This window comes from Sceloporus occidentalis, unplaced genomic scaffold (genome assembly GCF_023333645.1).
Source record: "Sceloporus occidentalis isolate IW3139 unplaced genomic scaffold, rSceOcc1.0.p SCAF_1, whole genome shotgun sequence".
Lineage (NCBI taxonomy): Eukaryota > Metazoa > Chordata > Lepidosauria > Squamata > Phrynosomatidae > Sceloporus > Sceloporus occidentalis.
Window position 1 is genome coordinate 306,022,030 of NW_028316981.1, and position 27,657 is coordinate 306,049,686.

Sequence of the window (27,657 nt, forward strand, 5' to 3'; positions counted from 1 at the left end):
AGCAGAGCACAGGTTTTCAGGGGGGGGGGGGGATATTAACCTTTTTGGTGCTTCTCTTTCTTTGTCCTGACTGAAGCCAATTGCTTTAATAATATAAACTTTGAATACTTGCATGTTGAGGTAATCTACGAAAACTGTTCTAGCCATGTGGACTTGTATTGTTAAGTAGAGGTTTATGTATATGAAACATAAATGAATGTTGTATTAGGTATTAGATCCCATCCCCAAGATATCTCATTATGTGCATACAAATACAAGTATTCCAGAACCTAAAAATATCTGAAATGCAAAATGATTCTGGTCCCAAGCATTTTGGATAAAGGAAACTCAACATGCCTACACAATTGTATCACCCCTTGTGTGAATTCTGTATTTCCCCCTAATTGTTACATTATGTTTGTTCTTTTCATGATCTTAGTGGAAAGGTGTTGGGTCACCATTCTTGGTGAAGAGGTTATAGCTTGCTGGTTGTGTTTTCTGGACTTCTCTAGGTAGGACTGGGAAAGATACCTACCTGAAACCCAGTAGAACCCCTAACTCTCAGTGAAGAGTGGACAATAAAGCCAGATGGACCAATGGCCAGATTCAGTACAAGGAATCTTCATATGTTTATTTTGATTCCCATGTTTTGTTTTCCAGGTGTTTTCATTGTATCTGCCAAGAGGACCCCATTTGGGGCTTATGGAGGCTTGCTCAAAGACTTCACAGCCACTGACCTCACAGAGATTGCAGCACGCTCAGCCCTGTCTGCTGGCAAAGTATCCCCTGAAATTGTTGACAGTGTGGTTGTGGGAAATGTCATGCAGGTGGGTGGAAACCAGCAGTTGCTGGCAGACATTGTTTTTATTGAAATATGTGGCAATCTTTTTTCTGTGGCTGCACTTGCTCAGTTCCTCCTCAGAAATAAACTAGAGCATATGTAGATCCGCTATGTCATTTGCAAAGCAATTTCGTTTGTAAATTTTTCTACCATTATATTTCTTTGCCTTGACTATGTTGGAGGAGAAGTGGCTAAATATATTCTCAACCACTCCAAAAATCATTTTGGTTTCTTTAGAATTTAGGATGAGATCCTGCATCAGGGGACATAGATTTGTCTCTTTCTTTGTTTGTTAATTATTGGATTTGTAGCCCGCCTTTCTTCCAAAATGGAATTCAGGGAGCTCTGTCTTCATAGCTACATCTTCCAAACCAACCTTAGAAACCAGGCAATGTCAGCAACATAGGAATGTCCAAGGTAATGGGGGGGGGGGGGTGGAGGTAAGTGAAGAAGCATCGTCCACCTTACTCCTGCCAGTGAGGGGCTTTCCAACAGGCATCCGCAAGGTTCTCTTAGAAATGCTTGTTGCAAAGTATCTTGACTCTAGTAGAAGGGTGGGTGCATCTTCATTCACCACCTTGCTACCCAGCACTTCAAAAATCCTTGGGTTGGTGCTGCTGCCTGACTTCTAAGGTGAGTTTGGGAGAGGGCATTCTAAATCATTGCCCCTGGTTCAATGACCATAAAGATGAATTCGAATATTCAAAACGTTATAAGTCTTGCTGATGACATCATTAATATGGAGCAGGATGCCAGCCTTAGTTTTTATTTATTTTTCTACATGCAGTTCACAAGAACAGATATATCTCAGTTAATGAAGTAAATATGTTCCTGGGCTTTAGTTCTTCTACAAAAAAAATGGGTACCAGAGGCAGAAATAATCGGGAAAGAATAAAGATAGTTTCCTACATCACAAAAAAGAAGAGCAAGTTTCAGCAAACTTTATTTAAAACTAGCAATATGTATATGTGAAATGAAATACAGTAGTCTGGTCAAGTAAGCATTGTATAATTAAGCAAAAACATTTTGATTCTTCTAGAGACCACTTGACGACTTCTTCCAAAATACATCCTTGGATGACTTTTTCTTTCACCAGCCTCCTTTTTTATGATTTCATTTTGGAGGCTAAACTACAGAATTATAAGGTGTTTTTTTAACATGCTGGTTGTACTAGTGAGGCAGATTATATGTTCTTCCTATTTCCTTTCTTTCTTTCTTTTTTCTGTTTGTAGTTGTGTGCCTTTAAATCATTTCTGACCAATGGACACCCTAAGGTGAACCTATCATGGGGTTTTCTTGCCAAGAGTTGTTCTAAGGGGGTTTGCCATGGCCTTCTCCTGAGGCTGAGAGCATGGGACTTGTCCAAGGTCACCCACTGGGTTCCATGGGAAATTGAACCCTGGTCTCTAGAGTCCTAGCCTGTACTCAAACCATTACACCATGCTGGCTCTCTTTTTGGTGTTTATTACATGCTAAATTCAGGGACCTTTGAAGTGGCTGCTATTTACCTTGCCAGTTGTGGGCAGCCACACAGAGCTATAGTAGAATCCCATTCTTTCCCAGTCCTAACTTTGTTTATTACACTGTATACTGCACATTGCTGCAACCTAACACTGAATGTCTGTATTTTTTTTTAAATTTTATTTATATACCGCCCTGTGGCGAACCAATCTGGGCGGTTTACAACCAATCCGGGCGGTTTCTCCAGTCTTCCTTTACCATCCTTCCCAGTGCCAAATGCTGCACAGTAGTTCGGGGCAGGGGGAGATATAGCGGTAACAGGGTGGGCATGCGGTATAAAGAAAGATGAGATCGATGTCTAATATCTATCTCACCTTCCTCTCGCCCTGTTAACCCAAGAGAACCGAGGGTCATCCCAACCATACCACAATCCCTTTCTCTACTCCTATGTAATGCCAGGTCGGTCAAGAATAAAGCCCACATAATCTATGATCTTTTGGAGGAAGAAAAGGCCAACCTGGCCTGTATCATAGAAACTTGGCTGGGGGGCGAGAGTAACGCAGTTTGGGCCCAGGCCCTTCCAGCCAGTTATACTGTTAAGGAGCAGGTTAGGGAAAGTGGGCGAGGGGGAGAGATTGCCTTAGTCCATAAGAACATCTATACCCTGACCAGAAAACCTGTCCGGAAAATGAACCACAGCGAGTGTATTTACCTGATCCTGAAGGCTAGGGACAGTCTGGGGATCCTGTTGGCCTACCGTCCACCCCGTGGCCTAACAGACTCCCTAGCCGAGCTGACACAGCTGGTCTTGGAGCTGGTGCTGGAGTCCCCCAGACTTCTTGTTCTGCGGGACCTCAACATCCCCTTCGAGGCTGGCATAACAGATCTATCAGGTGCAGCTTGGGAGTTCATGGCTTCCATGACAGCCATGGGCTTGTCCCAATTAGTCTCGGGTCCGACACATTGTGCTGGTAATACACTCGATGTGGTTTTTAGTACAGAGCAGGAGCATCCGTGGGCAGAGGTAACTCAAATCTCTGCTGTGTCATGGACGGACCATTTTCTGGTCAAGGTGGGACTGAAGGCGACTACCCAGATCCCCCTCGGGGGTGAAGGACCTATTAAGATGGTCCGCCCTCGAAAGCTGATGGAACCCAAAAGGTTCCAGGAAGCTCTAGAGGGACTTATGATTGGGACTGACGGTGATTCTGTCGAAGCCTTGGTCGATACCTGGAACAACCATTACCAGGGCTATAGACATTACCAGGGCTATAGACAGTATCGCTCCCGAGCGTCCTTTCCGACCCGCTTCGAATAAAAAAATCTTGGTATACAGAAGATCTTCGAAGGATGAAGCAGGCCATGCAACGACTAGAGCGCTGCTGGCGGAAACATCAGCACTTATCCAACAAGACACTCCTTGAGAACTGACTGAAGTTTTATGGAGTGGCGATAGGTGCAGCAGAGAATTCTTCCTATGCTGCACGTATCGCGTCTGCAGAGTCCCGTCCAGCAGAGCTGTTCAGGGTGGTTAGAGAGCTGGCGCAACCACCTCCCACCCTGAACCCTTTGCTTCAACGAACTGTAGCCTGCTTTGACACTTTCAATGACTTTTTTGCAGATAAAATTTCCCGGATAAGGGCTGATCTTGATGCCAGCTTTCTTACAGAATCAGTAAAAGAGGTGTCCAGAGACTCTGTGGACCATGTTAGACTGGATCACCTTGAGTTTATGAGTACTGATGAAGTGGACAAGCTCCTTGGAAGTGTAAGGAAGACGACATGCGCTCTCGATCCTTGCCCATCGTGGTTGACCACCCAGGGAGGGGATGCTATGAGTACGCTATTACGATTAATAATTAATGCATCCTTTAGGGAGGACAAATTTCCATCACAGATAAAATTAGCAGTGGTAAAACCACTTTTAAAAAAGCCCTCCCTAGATCCCCTGGAGAGAAACAACTACAGACCGGTCTCCCTATTACCTTTTTTGGGCAAGGTGATCGAGAGAGCAGTAGACTTCCAACTCCAGGCTGTCTTGGTCGAAACGGATTATCTGAACCCATTTCAAACTGGCTTTAGGGCGGGATGTGGAGTGGAGACGGCCATAGTCGCCTTAATCGATGACCTCCATCTGGGCACAGACAGGGGAAGTGTGACCCTGTTAGTGCTCTTGGACATCTCAGCGGCTTTCGATACCATCGACCATGGTATCTTTCTGGAACGCTTGAGGGAGTTGGGTATTGGGGGCTCTGCACTCCAGTGGCTCCGATCCTACCTCTTGGGCAGGTTCCAGATGGTGAGGCTGGAGGACAGTTGCTCTTCTAGAAAAGAGCTGACATCTGGTATCCCTCAAGGCGCCATTCTGTCCCGCATGCTATTTAACATTTACATGAAACCACTGGGAGAGATCATCCAGAGACATGGAGCGCGGGGTTATCAGCACGCTGATGACACCCAAATCTGCTTCTCTATGCCCCCAACTGCTACAGTGACTAAGGATGACTTCTCCCCTCTGAATCCCTGCCTTGAGTCAGTAATGGGCTGGATGAGGAAACAAACTCAAGCTGAATCCAGAGAAAACGGAGGTACTTGCCATAGGTTCCTTAGGTCCAGGGAGAGAAATTTGTCCACCACTCCTTGATGGGATCACACTTCCCTTGAAGGATGAAGTTCGCAGTTTGGGAGTACTTCTGCATCCGTCTTTACGTTTGTCATCTCAAGTGGATGTGACGGCCAGAAGTGCTTGGTACCAACTTCGGTTGATACGCCAACTGCGACCCTACCTCGACCGAAAGGACCTGGAAGGTGTAGTACACGCTCTGGTAATCTCTCGTCTCGATTTCTGCAATGCGCTCTACATGGGGCTACTCTTGTATCAAGTTAGGAAGCTTCAATTAGTGCAAAACGCGGCAGCTAGGCTGGTCACTAACTCTTCGAGATTTTACCATATAACACCTATCTTGAAAGATCTACACTGGCTCCCAATTAGCTTCTGGGCACAGTACAAGGTGTTGGTCATTACCTTTAAAGCCCTACATGGCTTGGGTCCGGGTTACTTACAGAAACGCATCTCCCTATATAATCCACCCCACACTCTTAGAACAAGTGGGAAGAATTTGTTGGAAATACCATCATCCAAACATGTTTCTACTTCCCTGAAGACATTTAGTATAGCGGCCCCCAGACTTTGGAATGGACTCTACCCGCTTTATTACATCTCTAGAAATCTTTAAGAAGGCGGTAAAGACAGAACTCTTTCACCGTGCTTACCCTCCTGACCCTCTATGAAGATCATTAGTATGGAATGAGTCCAGCTGACCCCTTGATTTATGGATGCTATTGTTTTTAGATTTGATGTTTTTTAGGTTTTATGTTTTTATTTTATTGTGGTTTTAATGTTGTAATTTTAACTTTGTGATTTTAACCTTGTTGTGATCCCGCTTCGATCCATGGGGAGAGGCGGGAAGATAGAAATAAAAATTATTATTATTATTATTATTATTATTATTATTATTTTAAAAACTTCCATCAAGACAAAGGATAAGGAGGAAAAGAGGAGGTGTTAACCGAACATAAAAAGATGTTTGCCTGCTGGTGGAAAGAGAACAGGGAGGGGGCTAAATTGACCTCCCATAGAAAGGAGTACCACAACCTGGGAGAAGCCACTGAGAAGGCTCTCTCCCTTGTCCTCATCAAAAGAACATGTGATGGTGGTGTGGATGACAAAAGACCCTCTCCTAAGGATCTTAGAACATACGGTAGGTTGGCTCATATAGCCATGTAGAATTTTAAAGGTCATAACCAGCACTTTGAATTCTGCCTGGAAAAGGATCAACCTTCTCAGCCTTCTGCCCAGAATTAGATCAGCTTTCCAGTCTTCTCAGGCAGGCAAGTAAGCAGCAGTTCTCAAAGGAAGATGCCACAGCAAGCTGATAGGGGTAGCTATAGACCACTACTCTGTGAGGTTGTGGAGACACTGTTGGTAGTTTTTCTCATTGGTGTGCAGATAGATGACAGGACTTCCCTGACTTTCTGTCACTTCTGGTTTTGTTTTTGGCAGTCGATTCAGAGCAGTCCCTTGCAGGCTCTCAGGGTAAAAAAAAAACCAATCTCTCCCCCCCCCCCCCCCCCCGAGCTACTGAAGTTGCCAACTTCTAATCTAGTTCAGGAATTTTTGCATGTACTTACATAAGTTTTACATCCACCAGAAATTAATCAGTGAAATGTTGGGTTGCCAGGTTTTCTGGGAATTAGTGCAGGATACATGAGACTGGGCTATAAACCTTTTTAAAATTGCTTTAGGCATACATGTAGATCCTCTGCATGGGTAAATTAGTCCCAGTTTGATCAGTGGAACATCTGAGATTGCAGTGTAATTCTAGGCATTTCTATTCACTTCAGAGTCTGGATTATATATTCGCCTGTATTTCAGCTAACACGATTTGAGCAGAATTAGCCCTGGTGACTTGTCTTTTCTCTTCTTGCAGAGCTCTTCAGATGCTGCTTATCTTGCACGCCATGTTGGCCTGCGTATTGGAGTGCCAATCTCAGTTCCTGCCCTAACAGTCAACAGGTTGTGTGGGTCAGGCTTCCAGTCAATTGTCAATGGATGTCAGGTACTAGATTTGCTCTTTTGGCAATCTTTCATTTTAATGTGTTATTCTGGTTCTCCATCAACCCCCATGTCCAGTTTGGGTCAGACTGGAACACACATGTTTACTGTTACTCTGTGCTAATCTTGCACAGAAATTGCATGGAATACACCTCCTGTTTTTAATCTCTCACTCTTTAAATGTTTGCTTTGCCCCCCTAGTTTAGGGTAGTGAATCAAAAAGAAAAAAAAACAGAAAAAACTTCCCTTCAGGTTCACTCCTCCTCCATCTTTCCTTGTATAAGTCTGAGCACCAAAGGCTAGCACAAAACAGACAAATATTACAGGTTGAGTCCATCTTACCCAGAATTCTGAAATCCAATATATTCCAAATTCGGATGGTTGAGATAGTTACACCTTTGCTTTCTGACGGTTCATTGTACACCAACTTGGTTCCATGCACAAAACTATTAAAAATATTGTATCGTGTGCCTGCGTCATACGCCAGGGTGTCTTACCCGGCTTTCAGCATACACTGAAAGCCACGCTGGGAAAAGGGGCAGTGCGCCCCACAAGGGGTAATGGCATGTGTGTCCGTGGTGCATGCGCGCCACCGTGTGCACAAGTCCCATTCGTTTAAATGGGGGTTGAGCATACATGGAATTCCCTTTACGCGGGGGGGATCCGGAACTGTATACAAAATTACCTTTAGGCTGTGTGTGTAAGGCTTTTGGTCCCAAGTAGCAGTTTTCAAAGTGAGGACAAGAGGAAACCATGGGAAGTCAACAACCTTTTGAAGACCTTGCAAACAGCTCATTGAGCGCATGGAAAAGTGAAACACTTTTTCCCTTTCCTGTACTGCTATGCAGTCCCTCTAAAACTGAAAGTAAATTAATATCAAATTCTTCTAGGGCTGCATCTACACTGCAGAATGAATGAAGTTTGATGCCGCTTTAATTGTCATGGCTCCATCCTATGGAATCCTGGTATTTGTAGATTGTTCAGACATCAGAGCTCTTCGACAAAGAAGGCTAAATATCTTTTTTAAAAACCCTACAAATTCCAGAATTCCATAGCATTGAGCTATAGCAATTAAAGCAGTGTTAAACCGCATTATTTCTATAATGCAGTTACAAGCTAAATCTGTGGGTGTTTTACACATATACTTTCTGAAGCAACCGGGTTCTTTTCTCTTTGTTTACTATTTAGATTACTAAATGGAATGGGGAATTATAATGGATTGCTAATGTGCCGCTTTCCTCTACTCAAAACAGGAAATTTGCCTTAAGGAATCAGAGGTAGTGCTATGTGGTGGAACAGAAAATATGAGTCAGTCTCCATATGCTGTTCGAAATGTGCGCTTTGGAACGAAACTTGGAGTTGATCTCAAGGTATGGTCCCTGGTTGCTTTGCCTTGAATTGCCTCTTGTGTATATGTAAACTTCTTATTATTCTGTGACTGCCATCTAATTGAAATAGATTGGGTATCCCTACTCTTTATTAAATATTCACACAGAGAGATTATAAACATATGCTGCTGTTTTGTGTGTGTATGTATATCTTTGTCTGCATAGACAATACAGAGACAGATAAGGTAACTGTACAGCACAGGTTTCTGAATGTTAGACTCTTTTTGAGGCTGCTGTTGTAAGGCCTGTCATGATAACTACCTACAGTTCAAAATTTACCACTATACCCTTATACATATCCATATCTGGCTTTGATAGGAAATACTGATTAAGTCTCCCTTAGCTAGAATTCCAGAATCTAAAATACTCTGAAATCCAAAGTTGTCCACCTGGTGCCTGAGATAGTGACATCTTTGCTTTCTGATGCAAAACTTTGTTTCATGCACAAAATTATTTAAAATATTATTTAAAACATTTTCCACAGGCTTTGTATCTAAGGTATACAAAACATAAATGAATTTCATTTTTAGATTAGAATCCCATCTCCAAGATATCTCATTATGTGTATCGAATATTCCAAAAGTAAAAAAATAATAATTTTTAAAAAATCAAAAATCTAAAACACTTTTGGTCCCAAGCATTTTTGATAAGGGAGACTCAACCCATAAAAAGTCTGTCACCACAGAAGAGGAAAGAGTCTTTTTGGATATTAAGAAAAGCTATTTCACAATGATTGCATAGAACAAGTGTAGAATCTAATCCCTAGTATAGAATTCACCATTCTGAAATTTCAGTTTTTTATTAGAAATAAACATGAAATTACTGGGCAGTCCCAGCAGAAATGGCTAAACAGCTTCTCTGCACAGAACTCCCAGTGCTCTTGTCCCTCTGGATATACTCTTACACCCCCACTCTTAGGATCTAAAGATCTTGCCCAAATCTATATAGCTGTATGGTTTTATTTTAAATTGTTTAAATTCTTTGACATGTTTTAAGATTGTTTTAGTTGTTAAATTACTTCTAACTGTTTTAATTGGGTTTGATTAGTTTTAAATTGAACTTGTTTATATGCCACCCCGAGATCATGTGTGGGTGAGATATATATTTTGTGATTAATTAATTAATTAATTAATTAATTAAAGATGGATGCACAAAAAGTTGGGCTATGAGAACCCTAGCACTAACAATGAAGAAATATGTTGTGTCTATATGCTGCTTTTTGGATTCCATCCCATCCTTCCCTGAAAAGTTGGAATGTTTGTTGCATTGCATTGGAATTATATAGTGTTATTGTTTCTGCTGACATCCAATTGAATTATTTCTTCTCAATTCCTCCTAAAGATGGAAGACACTCTGTGGGCAGGACTAACAGATCTGCATATTAAGACTCCTATGGGCATTACAGCTGAAAATCTTGCTGCAAAACATAGCATCACAAGGGAGGACTGTGACCGCTATGCACAGAAGACACAGCAGAGGTGGAAAGCTGGTCAGTAAATTGCAACTATCAAAAACTTAGAAGAGTACCATCTCTTTCAAAGACAGGCCTAATTATCACAAGTGGCAGAATGGGTGTTGCATCTGTGGCTGCATTTGCATTGGAGAAATAATCCAGTTTGACACCACTTCAACTGCCATGTGGCTCAGTGCTATGGAATTTTGGAAATAGAAGTTTTGTGAGACATTTAGCTTTCTCTGTCAGAGAGTTCAGGTGCCACTACAAACTACAGTTCCCAAAATTCCATAGCACTGGACCATGGCAGTTAAAGTGATGTCAAACTGGATTGTTTCTGCAGTGCACATGTAGCCTGTGTCTAAAAATCAGGAGTGGGCAACATGTTGAATTGAAACTGCCATCAGTCCTAGCAAGCATAGTCAAGTGTGATGGGAGATGCAGTCCAGCATTTGGAGGGATGCACATATGTTGCCCACCCATCATCTGAATGGTACCATGTGAAGCTATAGGTGGGGTCTGGCATGATGAATTTGCTCTTCCATGAAGATGGGGAAGGGAATAGGAATCTCCCTCAAGTGGGGATGAAAACATGGTGCTGCCTAAAATATTGATTATTTTAGGCTGCATGCATTCTTAACCAATTTCGGTGCCCAGCTTTTTCAGATTTCATAAAAACACAGTGAAGTGGAACTGAGCTCCTTCCTGCAGTTTGCTGAAGTGAATGGGCCATAGAACAAGAGGATACTTGTTTAGCATCTACTTTGTTTTTTAGTCAAATCAGAGCATTCAAGAAGTTCATTTTTGGAATACAATTCCCAGAATTCACCAGCTAGTATGGCCACTGGGAGAATTCAGCAATTATACTCCAAAAAAAAAAAAATAACCTTTCCTTGTTCTAATTAGAACCTGAAGTTTTTAAAATTTGAAACCAGGGGTGTATTTTAAAAACCAGAACTGAACTGAGCTCACAGCCCCTTCAGCCACCCCAACCCCACTCTTCATTAACTTAAACTTTCTGCATTTCAGCAATATAAAAGGCTAGGAAATGTTCTGTAACTGCTGTGGTTTAAAAAAAATGGAGAACCTCCAGTGCTTACAAGAATTATAGCTCACCTTAACATTTTTCTTCAGATCTGGGTTTGCAACAAAATGGCTGCCATCTTTGGTACATTTGCTAAAACATAATTCCTGTGGCAACATTTACAGCTATTCTGCTTGCTCTCCACCATCTCCCATAGTCTGCCCCAGCCTGGTTTTCCTCTGATGTCTCAAACTACAAATCCCAGAATCCCTCAGTCAGTCTCAGAATTGTAGATCAGCACATCTGAATGGAGCCCTGGTGGCGCAGTGGTTAAATGCCTGTACTGCAGCCATTCACTCAAAACCAGAAGGTTGCGTTCAAGACCAGCAAAAGAGCCCAAGCTCGACTCAGGCTTGCATCCTTCCGAGGTCGCTAAAAATGAGTACCCAGACTGTTGGGGGCAAATTAGCTTACTTGCTAATTAGCTTACTTGCTGTTCACCGCTATGATCTTTGGAATAGCGGTATATAAATAAAACATATTATTATTATTATTATTATTATTATTATTATTATTATCTGGATTGTCCTAGGGTGGGGAAGTCTCTTCTAAAAGAGGAGAACTGTGGGGTCCTGCAGATATTGTTAGACCACAACTCCCATCATCCCTTGCAATGATTGTGCTGACTAGGAATGATGGGTGTTGAGATCCAACAACATCTAGAGAACCAGAGGAAGTTGACTCAAGTCTACAAAAGCTCATACTACCAGCTTATTTCTTTTGTTTAGTCTCTAAGGTGATACAAGATCAACTTTGCATATTGATTTTACAGACTAACATGGCTATGTCTTCGAATTCTAACATCTAGAGAGCAACACATTTTCTGAGACAGTCCCACACATTTGTGCAAACAGACCTACTGTGACAGTTGGTGGGAGGAGAGACTGTGAGGTCAATTCCTATGCATGTGGGCTTCTGTTATTAATCAGCTAATAGTAACTTTCAGCTCTTCTTTAGTGACACTTTGGTGTTGACCGTCATATGTTTACAGCTCATGACGCTGGATATTTTAAGGCTGAGATGGCACCCATTGAAGTGAAAACTAAGAAAGGCAAACAGAGTATGGAGCAGGATGAGCATCCTCGACCTGACGTGACAATGGAACAACTGGCAAAGCTCCCTTTAGTTTTCAAGAAGGATGGAACTGTCACAGCTGGGAATGCTTCGGTGAGTCATGTGGTTTGAGATCTTATTTTACAGCAAGAGTGGGAATCGTGGGACCTACATACTGCCTGCTGCCCCAAGGTTTTTTTTCCAGCCACCTGCAGACTGGTCTTTAGAAGGTCTTTAGCCTTCTCTGCCAGAGAGTCCTGCTGCCTCACAGTGATACAAATCTCAGGATTCTAATGGATGGTGCTCTGGTACCTAAAGTGGTGTAAGACTAAGGGGGGTGGTAGCCCACTGGGGAGATCTTGGGGTTTGAGGAATTGGCAATTGAATTGGATAGCCTTTGTGGTCTCTTCCAACTTATATGGTTCTGTGGTATTCTAGACCTGGTGGGGTTTCTTTTCTTCCAGTTTCACTTTATGGCACACTTGCTTGTTGCAACACATATCCACTGATCTTTTGAGGGCTGAATGAATAGGAATGATCCACATCCAAGGGTATTAAAAACTGGCAAATGTAATATCGGAGCCATTGACAATAATCTTTGAGAACTCCTGGAGAACAGGAGAAGCCCCAGCAGACTGGAGGAGGGCAAACGTTGTTCCCATCTTGAAAAAGGGAAAAAAAGAGGATCCCAACAATTATTGTCCAGTTAGTCTGACATCTATACCAGGAAAGATTCTAGAGCAGATCATTAAAACAGAGAGTCTGTGAACATCTAGCAAGCAATGCCATAATCACAAAAAGTCAACATGGGTTTCAGAGAAACAAGTCATGCCAGACGAACCTGATCTCTTTTTTTGATAAAATTAACAGCTTGTTAGATGAAGGGAAAGCTGTGGATATAGTATATCTTGATTTCAGTAAGGCCTTTGACAGAGTTCCCCATGACACTCTTGCAAACAAGCTTATAAAATGTGGGCTAGACAAGGCAACTGTTACATGGATTTGTAATTGGTTGACTGACCGAAGCCAAAGGGTGCTCAACAATGGCTCTTTTTCATCCTGGAGGGAAGTGACCAGTGGGGTCCCACAGGGCTCTGTCCTGGGCCCAGTGCTATTCAACATCTTTATCAATGACTTGGAGGACAAAATTGGGGGCATACTTATGAAATTTGCAGATGACACCAAACTAGGGGAGTAGCTAATACCTCAGAAGACAGGATCAAAATTCAAGATGACCTGAATAGACTAGAAAGCTGGGCCAAAGCTAACAAAAGGTACTGCACTTAGGGTGGGAAAATGAAATGCATAGATATAGGATGGGGGACACCTGGCTGAATGAAACTACATGTGAAAGGGATCTGGGAGTCCAAGTAGACCACAAGTTGAACATGAGTCAGCAGTGTGATGCGGCAGCTAAAAAGGCCAATGCAATTTTAGGCTGCATCAATAAAAGTATAGTGTCTAGATCAAGTGAAGTAATAGTGCCACTGTATTCTGCTCTGGTCAGGCCCCACTTGGAATATTGTGTCCAGTTCTGGGCACCACAATTTAAAAAGAATGTGGAGAAACTGGAGCATGTCCAAAGGAGAGCGACTAAAATGGTGAAGGGTCTGGAACCATGCCCTACGAGGAACGACTTAGGGAGCTGGGGATGTTTAGCCTGGTGTGGGCGGGGTCGGCGCGGCTGGTTGCATGCTGGGAAATGTAGCCCACGGGAACACGTGCGTAACAAACTTTCCACTTCAGGGTTTGCAAGAACTGTGGCCTTTATTGGCAACTTATAACTCTAACACTGTGTAACAAACCTCCACACCCAACCCAACGAAACAGTGTCCCAGGCCTTTCTGGCTTCGCTATAGGGATTGCTCCTCGACCTCTTCTCACGGCGTCCCCCGTTCGGTAACACGACCGCCCGCGTGCTTCTCGAGGGGCTCCCTTTCAGCCTTCTCCTTCTCCGGTGGTGGGGGTCCCTGTTCCCAGTAACCACCTTTACTGTCCCACCATTCACTCCCTAGACCTCCTGACTCTCGCTTCCTCCATACCTCCTCGTCGGGAAAGGGGAAGTCGCCTTCTTCACGGGGGTCCCGCAACTGCCAAGCTTCGTGTGGCCCCGGTGGTCTTGGCGTGGACTTGGTTTGAAGGGATACGGGCCGGCCGGCCCTCTGGGGGCTATGTGTCACTCTTTCCCTTCCCCACTCGACCGCCTCGCCGCGTCCCCCTCTTCCGCGTCTGTTCCCTCTCCCGCGGCACGCCTCTCCCTCCTCTCTTATACCTCTCCTTGACTCCTCCTTCTCCTCCTCCAGCCCCTCCTCTGGGCTCTTCCTCTTTAATTCCTCCACCTGGTCGCTCGCTCCTCCCCCAACTCTCCCTCCAGGTACCTCTAGTTTGCTACATAACCCCCCCGCTAAGAGAGTTGGCGGTGATGGAGCGGTCCAGGTGGCCTGTCGGGGAAAAAAATCTGCATTAGTATGTAACAGACCTTGCCTATGTTGTACTGAGAACGCGTATGGTTGTAGAGCCATATACCATCTTGTTATGCGCGCATTAGTGTCCTTCATAGAGGCTAACCAGGTGAGAGGCGCATGATCCGTGACTAAGAGAAAGGGTGCCCCCCACAAATAATACCTAAGCTCTGTAACCGCCCACTTAATTGCCAAGGCTTCCCGTTCAATTGCCGCATACTTCTTTTCTGCTTCCTTCAATTTTTTACTGAGGTATAACACAGGGTGCTCCCCATCCTCCCATATCTGGGAAAGCACCGCTCCTAACCCCACCTCCGAGGCGTCAGTTTGCAAAATAAAAGGTTTGGAAAAATCTGGAGTTCTTAAAACGGGGTAGCTATATAAATAGGCCTTTAACTTATCCAAGGCCATTTGTTCTTCCCGTCCCCATCTAACCCTTCGCGGTTGCCCCTTTTTCGTCAAATTTGTTAAGGGGCAAGCTATATGGGCAAAATGGGGTATAAATCTACGATAATACCCTACTAGCCCCAAGAACTGCCGCACCTGATTCTTGGTCTGGGGAACCCCCCAATCCTGTACCTTTATCACCTTATCAATCAGGGGTTTCACGTTTCCCTGTCCTACCAGATGCCCCAAGTATTTCACCTCCTTACAGGCTACTGCACATTTTTTTGGATTAACGGTTAGCCCTGCTTCCCTTAGCACCTGTAGCACCCTTCGCAAATGCTCCACATGAGCATCCCAAGAGTCACTGAAAATAATGATGTCATCTATATATGCCGCCGCACAGTCAGACAAGTCTCTCAGGACCCAATCCATCAACCGCTGAAAAGTAGCCGCGGCCCCGTGCAGGCCAAAAGGCATTCTCGTAAATTGAAACAGTCCCTTAGGAGTAGCAAAGGCCGTCTTCTCTTTATCTTCCGGCCGTAATTTAATTTGCCAGTAGCCTTTGGTCAAATCTATGGAGGACAGATATCGGGCCTGACCTAAACGTTCCAATAAATTGAGGGCCCCGGGCATGGGATAAGCATCGAATTTAGAGACCTTGTTCAACTGTCTAAAGTCAACACAAAACCGTACCGACCCATCCGGTTTGGGGACCAAAACTGGCAGGCTTCTCCAGGGACTGGTGGAGGGTTCAATTACCCCCAAAGCTAACATAGCCTCTACCTCCTTATTAATTACTTCTTGCAGCCTCCATGGCCAGGGTCTAATGGGTAACCTCACCATGACTTTTGGGTCGGTGTAGATGGCATGTTGTATTACCTCCGTACAACCAGGTTTACCCTTAAACACATCCCCAAATTGCTGTTGTAAAGCCCTCACCTGTTCCTGTTGTTGTTCAGTGAGTGGGGACCTGATAGCCACTTCCCCTGCCTCCAAGAATTCCTCGGTCTGAGGTCCTATGAGCCACTCTTCCTCCTCAGACTCATAGGCCACCTCAGCACACATGGCCTCTCGTACCTTCCAAGCCTTTAGGAGATTAATATGAAAGATTTGCTTTTTAGGGGGTTCAGCGTTTAATTGCACCTCATAATCAACCGGCCCCACCCTTCTCACAACTTCAAAGGGTCCCTGCCACTGTGCAAACAATTTAGCCTTCTGTGAGGGTAACAATACCAGTACTCTCTGTCCTACCTGTAGTTCCCTTTCCTTTACCTTACTATCGTATACCCGCTTCTGTTCCTCTTGGGCGCGGGCCGGATTCTCGGTAGCCACTTTCCCAATGTCTTTCAACCTCTGCCTCATCTGTAAGACGAACTGGAGTTCCGATTGGTGAGGAGTTTGTTCCTCCTCCCACCCCTCCTTCACAATGTCCAGTATTCCCCTGGGCTTCCTTCCATAAAGCAACTCAAAAGGCGAAAACCCTAAGGAGGATTGTGGTACCTCTCTAAAGGCAAATAATAATGGTTCCACTAATTGAGGCCACTGCTTAGGATGCTCTGAAATGAATTTCCTCAGCATTGTCTTTAAGGTCCTATTAAATCTCTCGACCATCCCATTGGCCTGTGGGTGGTAAACCGAGGTTTTAAAGGGCCTAACTCTTAACATCTTCCAGATACTGGCCAGCGTTTGACTCATGAAGTTAGTCCCTTGATCCGTCAAAATTGCCCTAGGGAATCCTACTCGGGAAAAGAGCTTAATTAACTCTTGGGCTATTCGGGAAGCGTGAATAGATCGTAATGGGAAAGCCTCCGGGTATCTCGTAGCACAGTCCACCACCACTAACAGATACTTATATCCTCCCGCCGCCCGCTCTATAGGTCCCACTATGTCTAATGCTATTCTGGAGAAGGGTTCCTCAATTATAGGTAAAGGAATCAACTTTCCCCCGGGAGGTCCTTTTCCTTGAACTAACTGGCACTCTGGACAAGATTGACAAAACGCTTTCACCTCCGCAAAGACCCCAGGCCAATAGAAACGCTGGGTCACCCTTTGCACTGTTTTGTCTATCCCCAAATGTCCCGCCATTGGTATCTCGTGAGCCAGCTTTAGCACCCCTCCTCTCAAGGCTTTAGGAATCACCAACTGCTCCTCTGGGCTGCCTGGTCCTCCTGCTAAAGGGATTCGGTATAACAATCCTCCCCTCATTTCGAATCGGGGCCTCTGTAATCCCCCTCCGGCTTGCGCCTGCCTTAGCACCTCCTGGAGACTAGAATCATCTTGTTGCCAAGCCACCACCTGCTCTCTAGTCACCCCGGCTATATCTAGCTCCCACTTTTGTGTACTTTCTCCGGCCAAACCCTCCGCCTCCTTTAAGAGACGCTGCCAGTTGGGCCAGTCCCTCCCCAATAACGCCTCCCTCCTTAAGGAAGGAACTACGCCCACCTTTAATCTTTTCCGTTGCCCTTCTACTTCTACTAGGGCCCATACCGTATTATAGGCTTTTAGGTCCCCATGAATGCATCTCACATTAACCTTGTGGGAAGGGGTCCCCCCGGGATCTTGTCTCACTAGCGTCTGATTGCATCCAGAATCCACCATGGCTAGTACTTCTTTACCATTAACTTTGATCTTCACAAACTTGCCCTTTAAACTTTTGGCCCTTACCTGCGCTGCCTCCCAGGTGTCTCCCCACGAACATTCCATCATGGGGCAGTCCCGGCGTATGTGTCCCTCCACACCGCACGTATAACATACCACCGGCCTTTTGTGACTTTCCGCGGACCCTGGGTCTCCCGTAGCCTTCGTCCCCTCCTTCACCTTCTGAGGACTACTTTCCTCCGCTTGTACGGCCTGCGTCACTAACTCCCTCATCTTGGCTCTTCCAACACCCGCCAGGCTTTTTCCGCCTCTCAGGGGCACTCCTTCCAGGCCCCTCCACAGATGACCTCCCTCGCTTTCTTCCGCCGCGGTGAAAGCTTCCATTAAAGCAATGGCCTTCTCTAAATCCTGGGGTCGGTGGCACCTCACCCAGTTACGTGCTTGCGGGGGCAGCCCCCCTACAAACTGCTCCACCATCACCAACTCCGCTACTTCGAAGGCGGTGCATTCCGTGGGCTTTAACCACCTCAGGCCACTGGCTCGAATCTTCTGCCCCAACGTCCGGGGGTGCATTCCCGGTCTCCAACGCAGGTCTCTCAACCTCAACCTATACGTCTCCTCCGAGATGTTGAGGGTTTGTAGAATCGTTGCTTTGACCTTCGTGTAGTCCCGCGCCTCCTCGGGTCCCAATGTGTCGACCGCTTCTTGTGCAGGTCCCGTCAAGCATGGGGTCAAAATAAGGGCCCACTGTTCTTGGGGCCATTGGGCTGCCGCTGCTACTCTCTCAAAGGTATTAAGGAAGGCCTCAACATCATCCTGCGGCCCCATTTTCATGAGTTTGAGGGGATTCAAACCCACCGTCCATGTCAAGCCCCGTTCTTCTCCCTCTGTCCCCCTCGGCGACTTCCATAAATTTGTCAACTGGGCTACTAGCTGGGCCTGGGCACTCTGTTGTGCGGCACAGACTTGCTCCAGTACACGAGTTTGTTGGGCGGACACGTGTTGCAACATCACTTGCTGTTGTTCAGCAAACCAAGCAAATAATTGCTCCTGGGCCGGTCTCTGCCCCGCCCTAGGGGCGGTGCCCGCATTCTCCACCAATGTGGGCGGGGTCGGCGCGGCTGGTTGCATGCTGGGAAATGTAGTCCACGGGAACACGTGCGTAACAAACTTTCCACTTCAGGGTTTGCAAGAACTGTGGCCTTTATTGGCAACTTATAACTCTAACACTGTGTAACAAACCTCCACACCCAACCCAACGAAACAGTGTCCCAGGCCTTTCTGGCTTCGCTATAGGGATTGCTCCTCGACCTCTTCTCACGGCGTCCCCCGTTCGGTAACACGACCGCCCGCGTGCTTCTCGAGGGGCTCCCTTTCAGCCTTCTCCTTCTCCGGTGGTGGGGGTCCCTGTTCCCAGTAACCACCTTTACTGTCCCACCATTCACTCCCTAGACCTCCTGACTCTCGCTTCCTCCATACCTCCTCGTCGGGAAAGGGGAAGTCGCCTTCTTCACGGGGGTCCCGCAACTGCCAAGCTTCGTGTGGCCCCGGTGGTCTTGGCGTGGACTTGGTTTGAAGGGATACGGGCCGGCCGGCCCTCTGGGGGCTATGTGTCACTCTTTCCCTTCCCCACTCGACCGCCTCGCCGCGTCCCCCTCTTCCGCGTCTGTTCCCTCTCCCGCGGCACGCCTCTCCCTCCTCTCTTATACCTCTCCTTGACTCCTCCTTCTCCTCCTCCAGCCCCTCCTCTGGGCTCTTCCTCTTTAATTCCTCCACCTGGTCGCTCGCTCCTCCCCCAACTCTCCCTCCAGGTACCTCTACTTTGCTACACCTGGAGAAGAGAAGGTTAAGAGGTGATATGATAGCCCTGTTTAAATATTTGAAGGGATGTCATATTGAGGAGGTAACAAGCTTGTTTTCTGCTACTCCAGACAATGGATGCAAGCTACAGCAAAAGAGATTCCACCTCAACGTTAGGAAGAACTTCCTGACAGCAAGGGCTGTCCGACAGTGGAACACACTCCCTCGGAGTGTGGTGGAATCTCCCCCCTTGAAGACCTTTAAACAGAGGCTGGATGGCCATCTGTCGGGGATGCTTTGATTTGGATTTCCTGCATGGCAGGGGGTTGGACTGGATGGCCCTTGCAGTCTCTTCCAACTCTATGATTCTATGAGTCTATCCAGATTTAACTGGGTCACATAATTTTTTCATCACTGATCACTTTAACATAGGGTGATGCTACTACCCCAGGGGGCCACTTGAAAGCATAAGCTACCCTCTTCAGTCAGCAAAGCATTGTGATATTTTTTTACATCTAAGGATGCTCTGTCAGTGTTTTCTTACAAAGCTTCTGGCTGTTCTGTTTTGGTTGTTAGGGAGTATGTGATGGAGCTGGAGCACTGATCTTAGCAAGTGAAGATGCTGTAAAAAAGCACAGTCTCACTCCCTTGGCTAGAATAGTGGCCTATCACGCAGCTGGTTGTGACCCCAACATCATGGGCATTGGTAAGTTACTGCAATAATATTTTCAACTAAATTGCACCCAACCTGTACAGGACATCACAGAATGTCCCAGGCTACAGTCACTAGCATGAATCTAATCCATGGCCAAGATCCTAAATTGGAGTCACACAATGTAAATCTCTGCATGCAGAATTATGCATTAATAGTGCTATACAACCCTTGTCTTAGATGGCAATGTCACCCAACTGAGGCACAACACAAAATGTGCAGCTGAGTACACAACTAAATGCACATGTACATCTCTGTGCAGTGCTCAGTACATACCCATGCACAATGTCAGAGCATGCCCAATTTGACTTTAGCATCCTTGAACCAAATGCAGACATTTTACATTGAACAAAATTGTCCAGCTGCTTACATAAGGGAACATATGTGTATATAGGACACCAATAGGATTCCATCCCACAGAGAGAGGGGAGACTTAAAAGTTGCATCTTAATTATTTTTTTCCTTTTTATATGGCAGGGAGGGGTGTTCCCAGCACTGTCTTCAAAAAGGGATTATTATTCAAAAGAATTAAGCAAAATAAGAACCAGGAGAAAATTGAATGAATTGACAGGACATTGCTGTGCCTTACCGGTTTTGGTGTCTTTAATGTGGCTACATGAATAACCATGCTCTGATGAAAATAAAATTCTTGTCCTCTAAAATAACAGTTAAAATGAAGAGTTTAAAGGGTACAAGGTATCAAACTCATGAATTTGTCATTTGCTGATGAAGACATCACAGGCACTGCCCAGTGTAGTCATGGCACCCTTTTCCACATGGTGTTTGCAATATATAGAAATATTGTTCTTAAATTAAAAAGATATCCCTCTACTGTATCAGAGTTGTTTGCCTGAGGGAAGATATCTAAGTTCTGCCAAATGTGGCCAGCTAGTGATATCCTCTCTGTTCTTTCCTTTGCAATCTCTCAGCTTCATCATTCCACGCAGTCAATGCAATGTATGTGTATTCGCTGAGGGGCATGTATACATAGCAAAGTACATGTGTGCACAATCTCAACATTTAGGCTTTTTTCCCCCTTGGGGCAGATATTTTTACATTGGGCATGGTGCCTGTGCTTTCAGATTCTAGGCTTTAGCAACCAAGGTCTTCTTAAAAGAGGTTTTTGGAGAAAGAGATTCTAAGCAGCCTCTCTAGGAGCAGCTCTAGATGGGACAGAAGGATGTCAAGAGCACTCCTTTCAGAAGGGAAAAGCTGGGAGTTAAGGAGAGAAATCTGTGTTGAATGCAGGTTGTGTATTGCTCATCTGTATAGGAGGCACTGTAAAATATTCCTCTTTTAATTGGTTGCGTGCCTGTGTGTGTTTTAACATAGGCCCAGTGCCTGCCATCACAGAAGCTCTGAAGAAAGCCGGCCTTTCTCTGAAAGACATGGATTTGGTTGAGGTAAGGACAACCTTGTAGAAAGCAAAATATACAAACTATAGCCTTATTTGTCACTCAAAATAGTGAACAATATGACCAGGTGTGCTACAGTTCAGTGTAATGTTACTTTTGGTGTTTTTTTGAACCCATCATCTCAGGAGAACTCTCCCTATAAGCATTTTGCCATCTTTGGAAAAAATCTCTTTGATGAGGATGGTTTTGACTGTTGGATATCATTTTGTTGGCTCTCTTCAGTTCCTGGGTGATACTGTTATTTTGTTTGCTGCTTTGCTACTAAATTTGTTTTCTACATATTTAGTACACAGGTGGGCAGCCATAGAGGGGACGGAGACTATTTCCCTTCTGGACCAAACCTGTGTTCCCAGTACAGTCAAATGTGATATGACATCACATTTTTTTAAGTATAAAATAGTAAAAAAAATAGTATATATTTTGAAAACGCCAACAGCATTTTATCAGTTCCACAAAGTCATATGTTAATTAACTGGATTGTTCAGTGTATAGTTTTAACCAGTGGTTTTTTATACTCTCCCCATGCCAGGCTGCACTTGATGGCAGTCTTAGGCCATGAGAACTGTTTCCAAGGATACCTCCTAATATAATGTATTCTAGCAGTCCTACCTCATTTGTTTCCAACTTTTCTTTCTCTTTATTTTTTTTCAAGGTCAATGAGGCTTTTGCTCCACAGTACTTGGCCGTGGAGAAAGTTTTGGGTTTGGACCCAGAAAAAACAAATGTCAATGGCGGAGCCATTGCCTTGGGTCACCCACTGGGGGCATCAGGTTCAAGAATCACAGCTCATCTAGTTCATGAACTAAGGTGTGTGAATAGCTGAAGGAACTCTATGAATCCCTTCTAAATTTTGTTGTTCTTGGTTTCAGTATTGTGGAATATATGTTTTAGAAATGCCATAACTCAGGGGCATGCAGAATGTCCCAGCTATCTCCATTTCAGAATGATATAGTAGCAGATGACCAGTGGCTTGAAACCTTGGAGACCAGCTACTAGTCAATATAGACAGCTGTGGGCTAAGTGAATGTCTGGCTAGGTATATGTCAGTTTCTATTAGAAGGTCAGTCCAGGAAACATATCACTTTGAAGTCAATTTAGGTATGGAAACATACCATTTTGATTTTGTGATGGGCATCTGAATGTGTTGACTAATCCCTTTACAAGGCCTTCCTTTTGAACTTATGTGAGGAGCTGAAAGTTATTTCTGCAGCTAACCAGGGCTGCTTCTGCTCGGTGCTTGGATGGGAGTGTATCTCAGAACTATATGTGTCACCTTGAGCTGTGGAGAGGGCAAGCAATATAAAAACAAAATGCAGCTTGCTTATTGAAGCTTGGCATAGATCCACTGAGTCACAAGAAAGTCCAGGTGATCACTGGTTGTGTTCCTTTTCTCCAGCAAGCATGTGAGGCTGCTTAGCTATGTTCAGCAACATCATGAAGCTGTAATTGGGTATAACTGGGAGTTCTTTGACTTTGTCATTCATATATTTGAGTTCCTTGAGAGAGTAATAACAACAACAACAGTAAACCGCTGTGGTTCTAGTTATTTGAAAGTGACAGTGCCACCTTATCCAACAACAGCTCGCTGATTCCTATGTTCCTGGGTTGAATCTAAATCACTGATCAGAACTCCAGTCAGTAACACCAAGTAGCCTGTGAAACTGAGATAAATAATGTTCATTCTATTCTCTAATAAAATTGTATATTATTATTATTGTTATCATTTTCATCATCTATTTATACCCCACTTTTTCTCCAAACCTGGGACTCAAAGCAAGTTGATATTAAATATCAGCTTCGGTTGATACGCCAACTGCGTCCCTACCTGGACCGAAAGGACCTTGAAGCAGTAGTACTTGCACTGGTAATCTCTCAGTTAGATTTCTGCAATGCACTCTACTTGGGGCTACCCTTGTACCAAATTCGGAAGCTTCAATTGGTTCAAAATGCAGCAGCCAGATTGGTCACCGGAACCTCTAGGTTTGACCATATAACACCAATACTGAAATCTCTTCACTGGCTGCCAATTAGCTTCCGGGTGCAATACAAGGTGTTGGTTATTACCTTTAAAGCCCTACATGGCTTGGGCCCGAGTTACTTGCGGGAGCACTTCTCCCTACATAATCCGCCCCACACTCAGAACATCTGGGAAGTTCTTACTAGAATATTATAATACCAGGTTAATGACAACTTCATACAAGGCATTCACTGCCGCAGCCCCAAGATTATGGAATGACCTACTGGAAGAGATCCATCTCCTTACTACCTTAGAGGCCTTTAAGAAGGCACTCAAAATGGATCTCTTCCGGTGGGCTTATCCACTGAATTCCATATAAAAAGGTTATGACGACTGCTCTTCCTTGACCTTGATTGTTGGCTAATGGACGAATTATAATTTGTAGACAACTAATAGGAATTCTTGGTAAATTCAGTGTTAGTATTTTATTGTTGTATTGATTGTAAATTGTACTGTCTTTTAAGGTTGTAATCCCGCCTCGCTCCATGGGAAAGGTGGGAGGTATAAATAAACTATATTATTATTACTATTGTATAACAAAATAATTGGGCCCAGATTCTTCAGGAGACCGAACAAATTAACTCTGGGAGGCATTGCTATGGTGTCAAGAAATCTTTTTTAAAAAAGGTTCTCTCTCTTGTTTCTTTTAGGCGTCGTGGAGGTAAATATGCAGTTGGTTCTGCTTGCATTGGAGGTGGCCAAGGTATAGCTGTCGTAATTCAGAATACAGCCTAAAAGACAATCTAGGTTCTTCACAGTTTAACCCAGAAATCTCACCAGTTGTTAACATAATGACAATAAAGATTTAGAAGTGTGCAAGTTCAGAAATTATCCAGTATTAATTATCTGGAAAAGGGAAAAAAAGAGTGCAAAAACTTATTTAAAAAATACAGTAACTAAGGCCTGTTACAGACAGGCCAAAATAAAGCTGCTTCGAGTCACTTTGGAGGTATGGTATTTCAATGATGCATGAGTCCTAAGAGTCCAAAATCCACACCAAAGCTGCACTCCAGCCCTTAGGACTGGAGCATGGCTTTGGTGTGGGTTTTGGACTCTTAGGACGCATGCATCATTGAAATACCATACCTCCAAAGTGACTCGAAGCAGCTTTATTTTGGCCTGTCTGTAACAGGCCTATGTAATCTCTAATTTGTGTGAATCCAGCCATAATAATCATTGATCTACTACCTCTTGCTGGTTAAATTTTAATCTCTGAAGATGCCAAGTGAGCCTTATAGCAAGGATGTATCTTATCTGTTGATACTTTATCAACATTGTCTTCCAAGCTGTTGGGTATTTTTGATTACTTTTTTTCTGTAAAATGTACCTTCAAGAGGAATTTTGCATTGCCAGAAAATGCATGTTTTTATTAAATGGATTTTGCATGTCTCCGCACAATAAATTTTGTATGAAGATCTAAAAGGAAAAATGTGACAAAGCCAGTGTGCCTCTCTGTAGAAGAAATAAAATGATATTGAATTAAACCAAAGAATTTCAGTCTTGTTTTGAATTCCATTGAGACTGAACATTTACATGTGCAATTATATGGGTTCAGAGAGGACAATCAAGGAGCTATATGATACTGTGGACCTCCTCTTCCAAAGATGGAGAAGAAGGTCTGCACATGATGGGATGTGAGCAGAGGATCCATACCATATTGTGAATATCAGAGCCATCAAACTAATTCCTTAGCAACAATAGTCCTCTGATATTTATTCAATATTTTTTATGTTGCTGAAGCACAAGATAGGGTTCAGGCTGGTGCTGGGCTTCAGGTTTCTCTGTGTCCCCGACTGATGCAGTAACTAGGGATGGCATCTCTCCTCTAAATGCCTGCTTGGAGTCGGTAATGGGCTGGATGAGGGGAAACAAACTCAGTGTGAATCCAGAGAAAACGGAAGTACTGGTGATAGGTTCCCCGGGTCTGGGTGGTGAGATTTGCCACCCGGTCCTGAATGGGGTCACGCTCCCCTTGAAGGACTCGGTTCACAGCTTGGGAGTGCTCCTGGACTCGTCACTCCAGCTAACATCTCAGGTGGATGCGACGGTCAGGAGCGCTTGTTATCAACTTCGGCTGATACGCCAGCTGCGTCCCTATCTGGACCAGAGAGACCTTGAAACTGTAGTACATGCTCTGGTAACTTCTCGATTGGATTTCTGCAATGCGCTCTACATGGGACAACCCTTGTACCAAACCCGGAAGCTACAGTTAGTGCAGAATATGGCAGCGAGACTGGTCGCCGGTTGTTCCAGGTCTGACCATATAACACCCATCTTGAAAGATCTTCATTGGCTGCCTATTCGCTTCCGGGCTCAGTACAAGGTGTTGGTAATGACCTATAAAGCTCTAAATGGCTTGGGCCCAGGGTACTTGGAGGACCGCCTCTCCCCATATAATCCGCCCCGCACACTCAGATCAGCAGGGAAGAAATTGTTGGAGGTCCCAGCGACACGCTATGCGAGGACCTCACAGAGGGCATTCTCTATCGTGGCCCCTAGATCTTGGAATAGTCTCCCAGATGAGCTCCGCTCCACCACATCCTTAGCTCTTTTTAAAAGAATCTGAAGACGTATTTTTTCTCCCAAGCTTTCCCACCGTGAAAAATCTTTTCCTCTTACCCCTTTTCAGTGATGACCCTGGAATGTATATATCGACTTCCCCTTCTATCTGGCCCTTTTGTTGTTGTTATTATTATGCTGTTTTTAATGCTGTTTTTAATTGATTTTATTGGAATGTTCTTATACATAACTGTTCGCTGCTTTGATCAAATTTTGGAAAAGCGGGTTACAAATAAACTATATTATTATTATTATTATTATTATTATTATTCTCAGTTCCTTTGTAGTTTACCTCTAGATGTGGTACAAACAAGGGAGACTGTCTAGCATTTGTGGGTTTATCAGAGAGGTTCTTAAATATACCAAGCTTTTATATCAGAGTGAAAAATATGCCAACCTTGGAGGTGGCACATTCCCCTCCCCCTCACATTGGAACCAAAAAGGCACACCAGCAAGTACAAGGGATGCAGGATGAGAGGGAAGAAAAATGACTCACTCCTACACACTTTCTGTTTTGGTCAGTGCAAGCCTGGCAACGCTTCAGATGTAGCTGTGTTCCTGAACAGATCTTGCCCTGTTCCCACAACCTATGGCTTGAATAGGGGTATAGCTATGGGGGGAGCAAAGTGAAGGCATTGTCCTCCAAATGTCTAGCATCATAGGAACTTAAAACCTTAGTTGAACATTTAAACTGCAGTTTTGACATCCAAAGAAAAGGAGTAGAGAAGTTTACCAAGGGGAATGCAAACACTACAAATATAAGAGTTCTAGGTAGGAACAATTTTCAATCCATCACTGCAATGGTAGAAATTTGGGAACTGAAGGAAAATTTCATGGGGGGGGGGGGGGGCAAAATTTTCATTGAGAGTAATGTCCTTTCTTCCCCTCCTGCACTAACTAAATGATTCTGCCCACTAAGTATTTTACACGCAGAACATGAGGCTCTTATTTTTTAAGTATAAGAGTTTGCTGCTAATTAGGAGTTGGATCAATCAATGTTGTGCCAGAGAGGGATGCTTAACATGGCTCTCTAGTCCAAAAAGTATCTACTAGTAATAGCCTTTTAACAATGTTGCTTCTCAGAGTGTTATTCTAGCCGTGGGGTATGCAAAAGCCAAAGAGAACATTAGCCAGCGCATACAGGACATCGAACTACAGAATCATATAAGTGCAGCCTTTTTACACTCAACTTTTAAAGACAGTGGGAGAGGCTTTGTCCTTGCTGCATATTTGAACAATCTAACAAATTAGGAAATATAGGAAAGCCTTTACCCTGGCCAAATTTAATGTACGTCCATCTGCCTTACTTGCAAGAATATATAATAACAAATCATTCTGTGAACTTGTGGGTCTGGGGAGGTAGAAACAGTGCGGCATGTTTTGTATTGCACCTTTTACCAGCATCTGCAGTCTTGTTTTATAGCACCAGTTTTACAAAAAATACCAGATAAACCTGATATATTACATTGATTACCTTCTGGCCGGCCAGCAGACAGGGATTACAACCAAGGTGGCAAGTTTTTGCGTTGCTGCAATAGCTTGTAGACAAAAAATGGTGTCTAAATTTAAATTCTTTATTCTATCGATCTTATCTAGTATTTGAAGGTATTTCACTCTATATTATGGCCCGGTGCAGACTACCCAAGAGCGCCGGTCTGCAGGCGTCCATTTTGGCTCCAGAGGGACGCCGCAGCCGCTAGACCACACAATGTCCCTCCGGAGTTAAAGGAACCTGGTTTTTCCAGGTTCTTTTACCGACACCCAGGTTGCATTGCAGGTGCGCCAATGGCATACTCATGACTTAACAGACACACTGCAATGTGCGGATGCTATA

The 27,657-nt window shown here is 44.4% G+C and overlaps 1 protein-coding gene across 2 annotated transcripts in view; it reads left to right on the forward strand.

Moving 5' to 3' along the window:
* ACAA2 (acetyl-CoA acyltransferase 2) overlaps positions 1 to 24,215 on the forward strand; it is a 28,965-nt gene extending 4,750 nt beyond the window's left edge. The window contains exons 2-10 of one of the 2 annotated variants that reach the window (XM_089497457.1): positions 640 to 806; positions 6,771 to 6,899; positions 8,149 to 8,265; positions 9,625 to 9,772; positions 11,812 to 11,987; positions 19,697 to 19,826; positions 21,165 to 21,235; positions 21,900 to 22,054; positions 23,915 to 24,215. In XM_089497457.1, coding sequence (XP_089353583.1) covers positions 640 to 806; positions 6,771 to 6,899; positions 8,149 to 8,265; positions 9,625 to 9,772; positions 11,812 to 11,987; positions 19,697 to 19,826; positions 21,165 to 21,235; positions 21,900 to 22,054; positions 23,915 to 23,999 — 1,178 coding nt within the window. In that variant the 3' untranslated portion in view covers positions 24,000 to 24,215. Of the gene's footprint in view, positions 1 to 639; positions 807 to 5,518; positions 6,042 to 6,770; positions 6,900 to 8,148; positions 8,266 to 9,624; positions 9,773 to 11,811; positions 11,988 to 19,696; positions 19,827 to 21,164; positions 21,236 to 21,899; positions 22,055 to 23,914 lie in introns of those variants that run through there. The other variant, XM_089497463.1, reaches the window with a different exon arrangement.
* Positions 24,216 to 27,657: the final 3,442 nt, after the last annotated feature.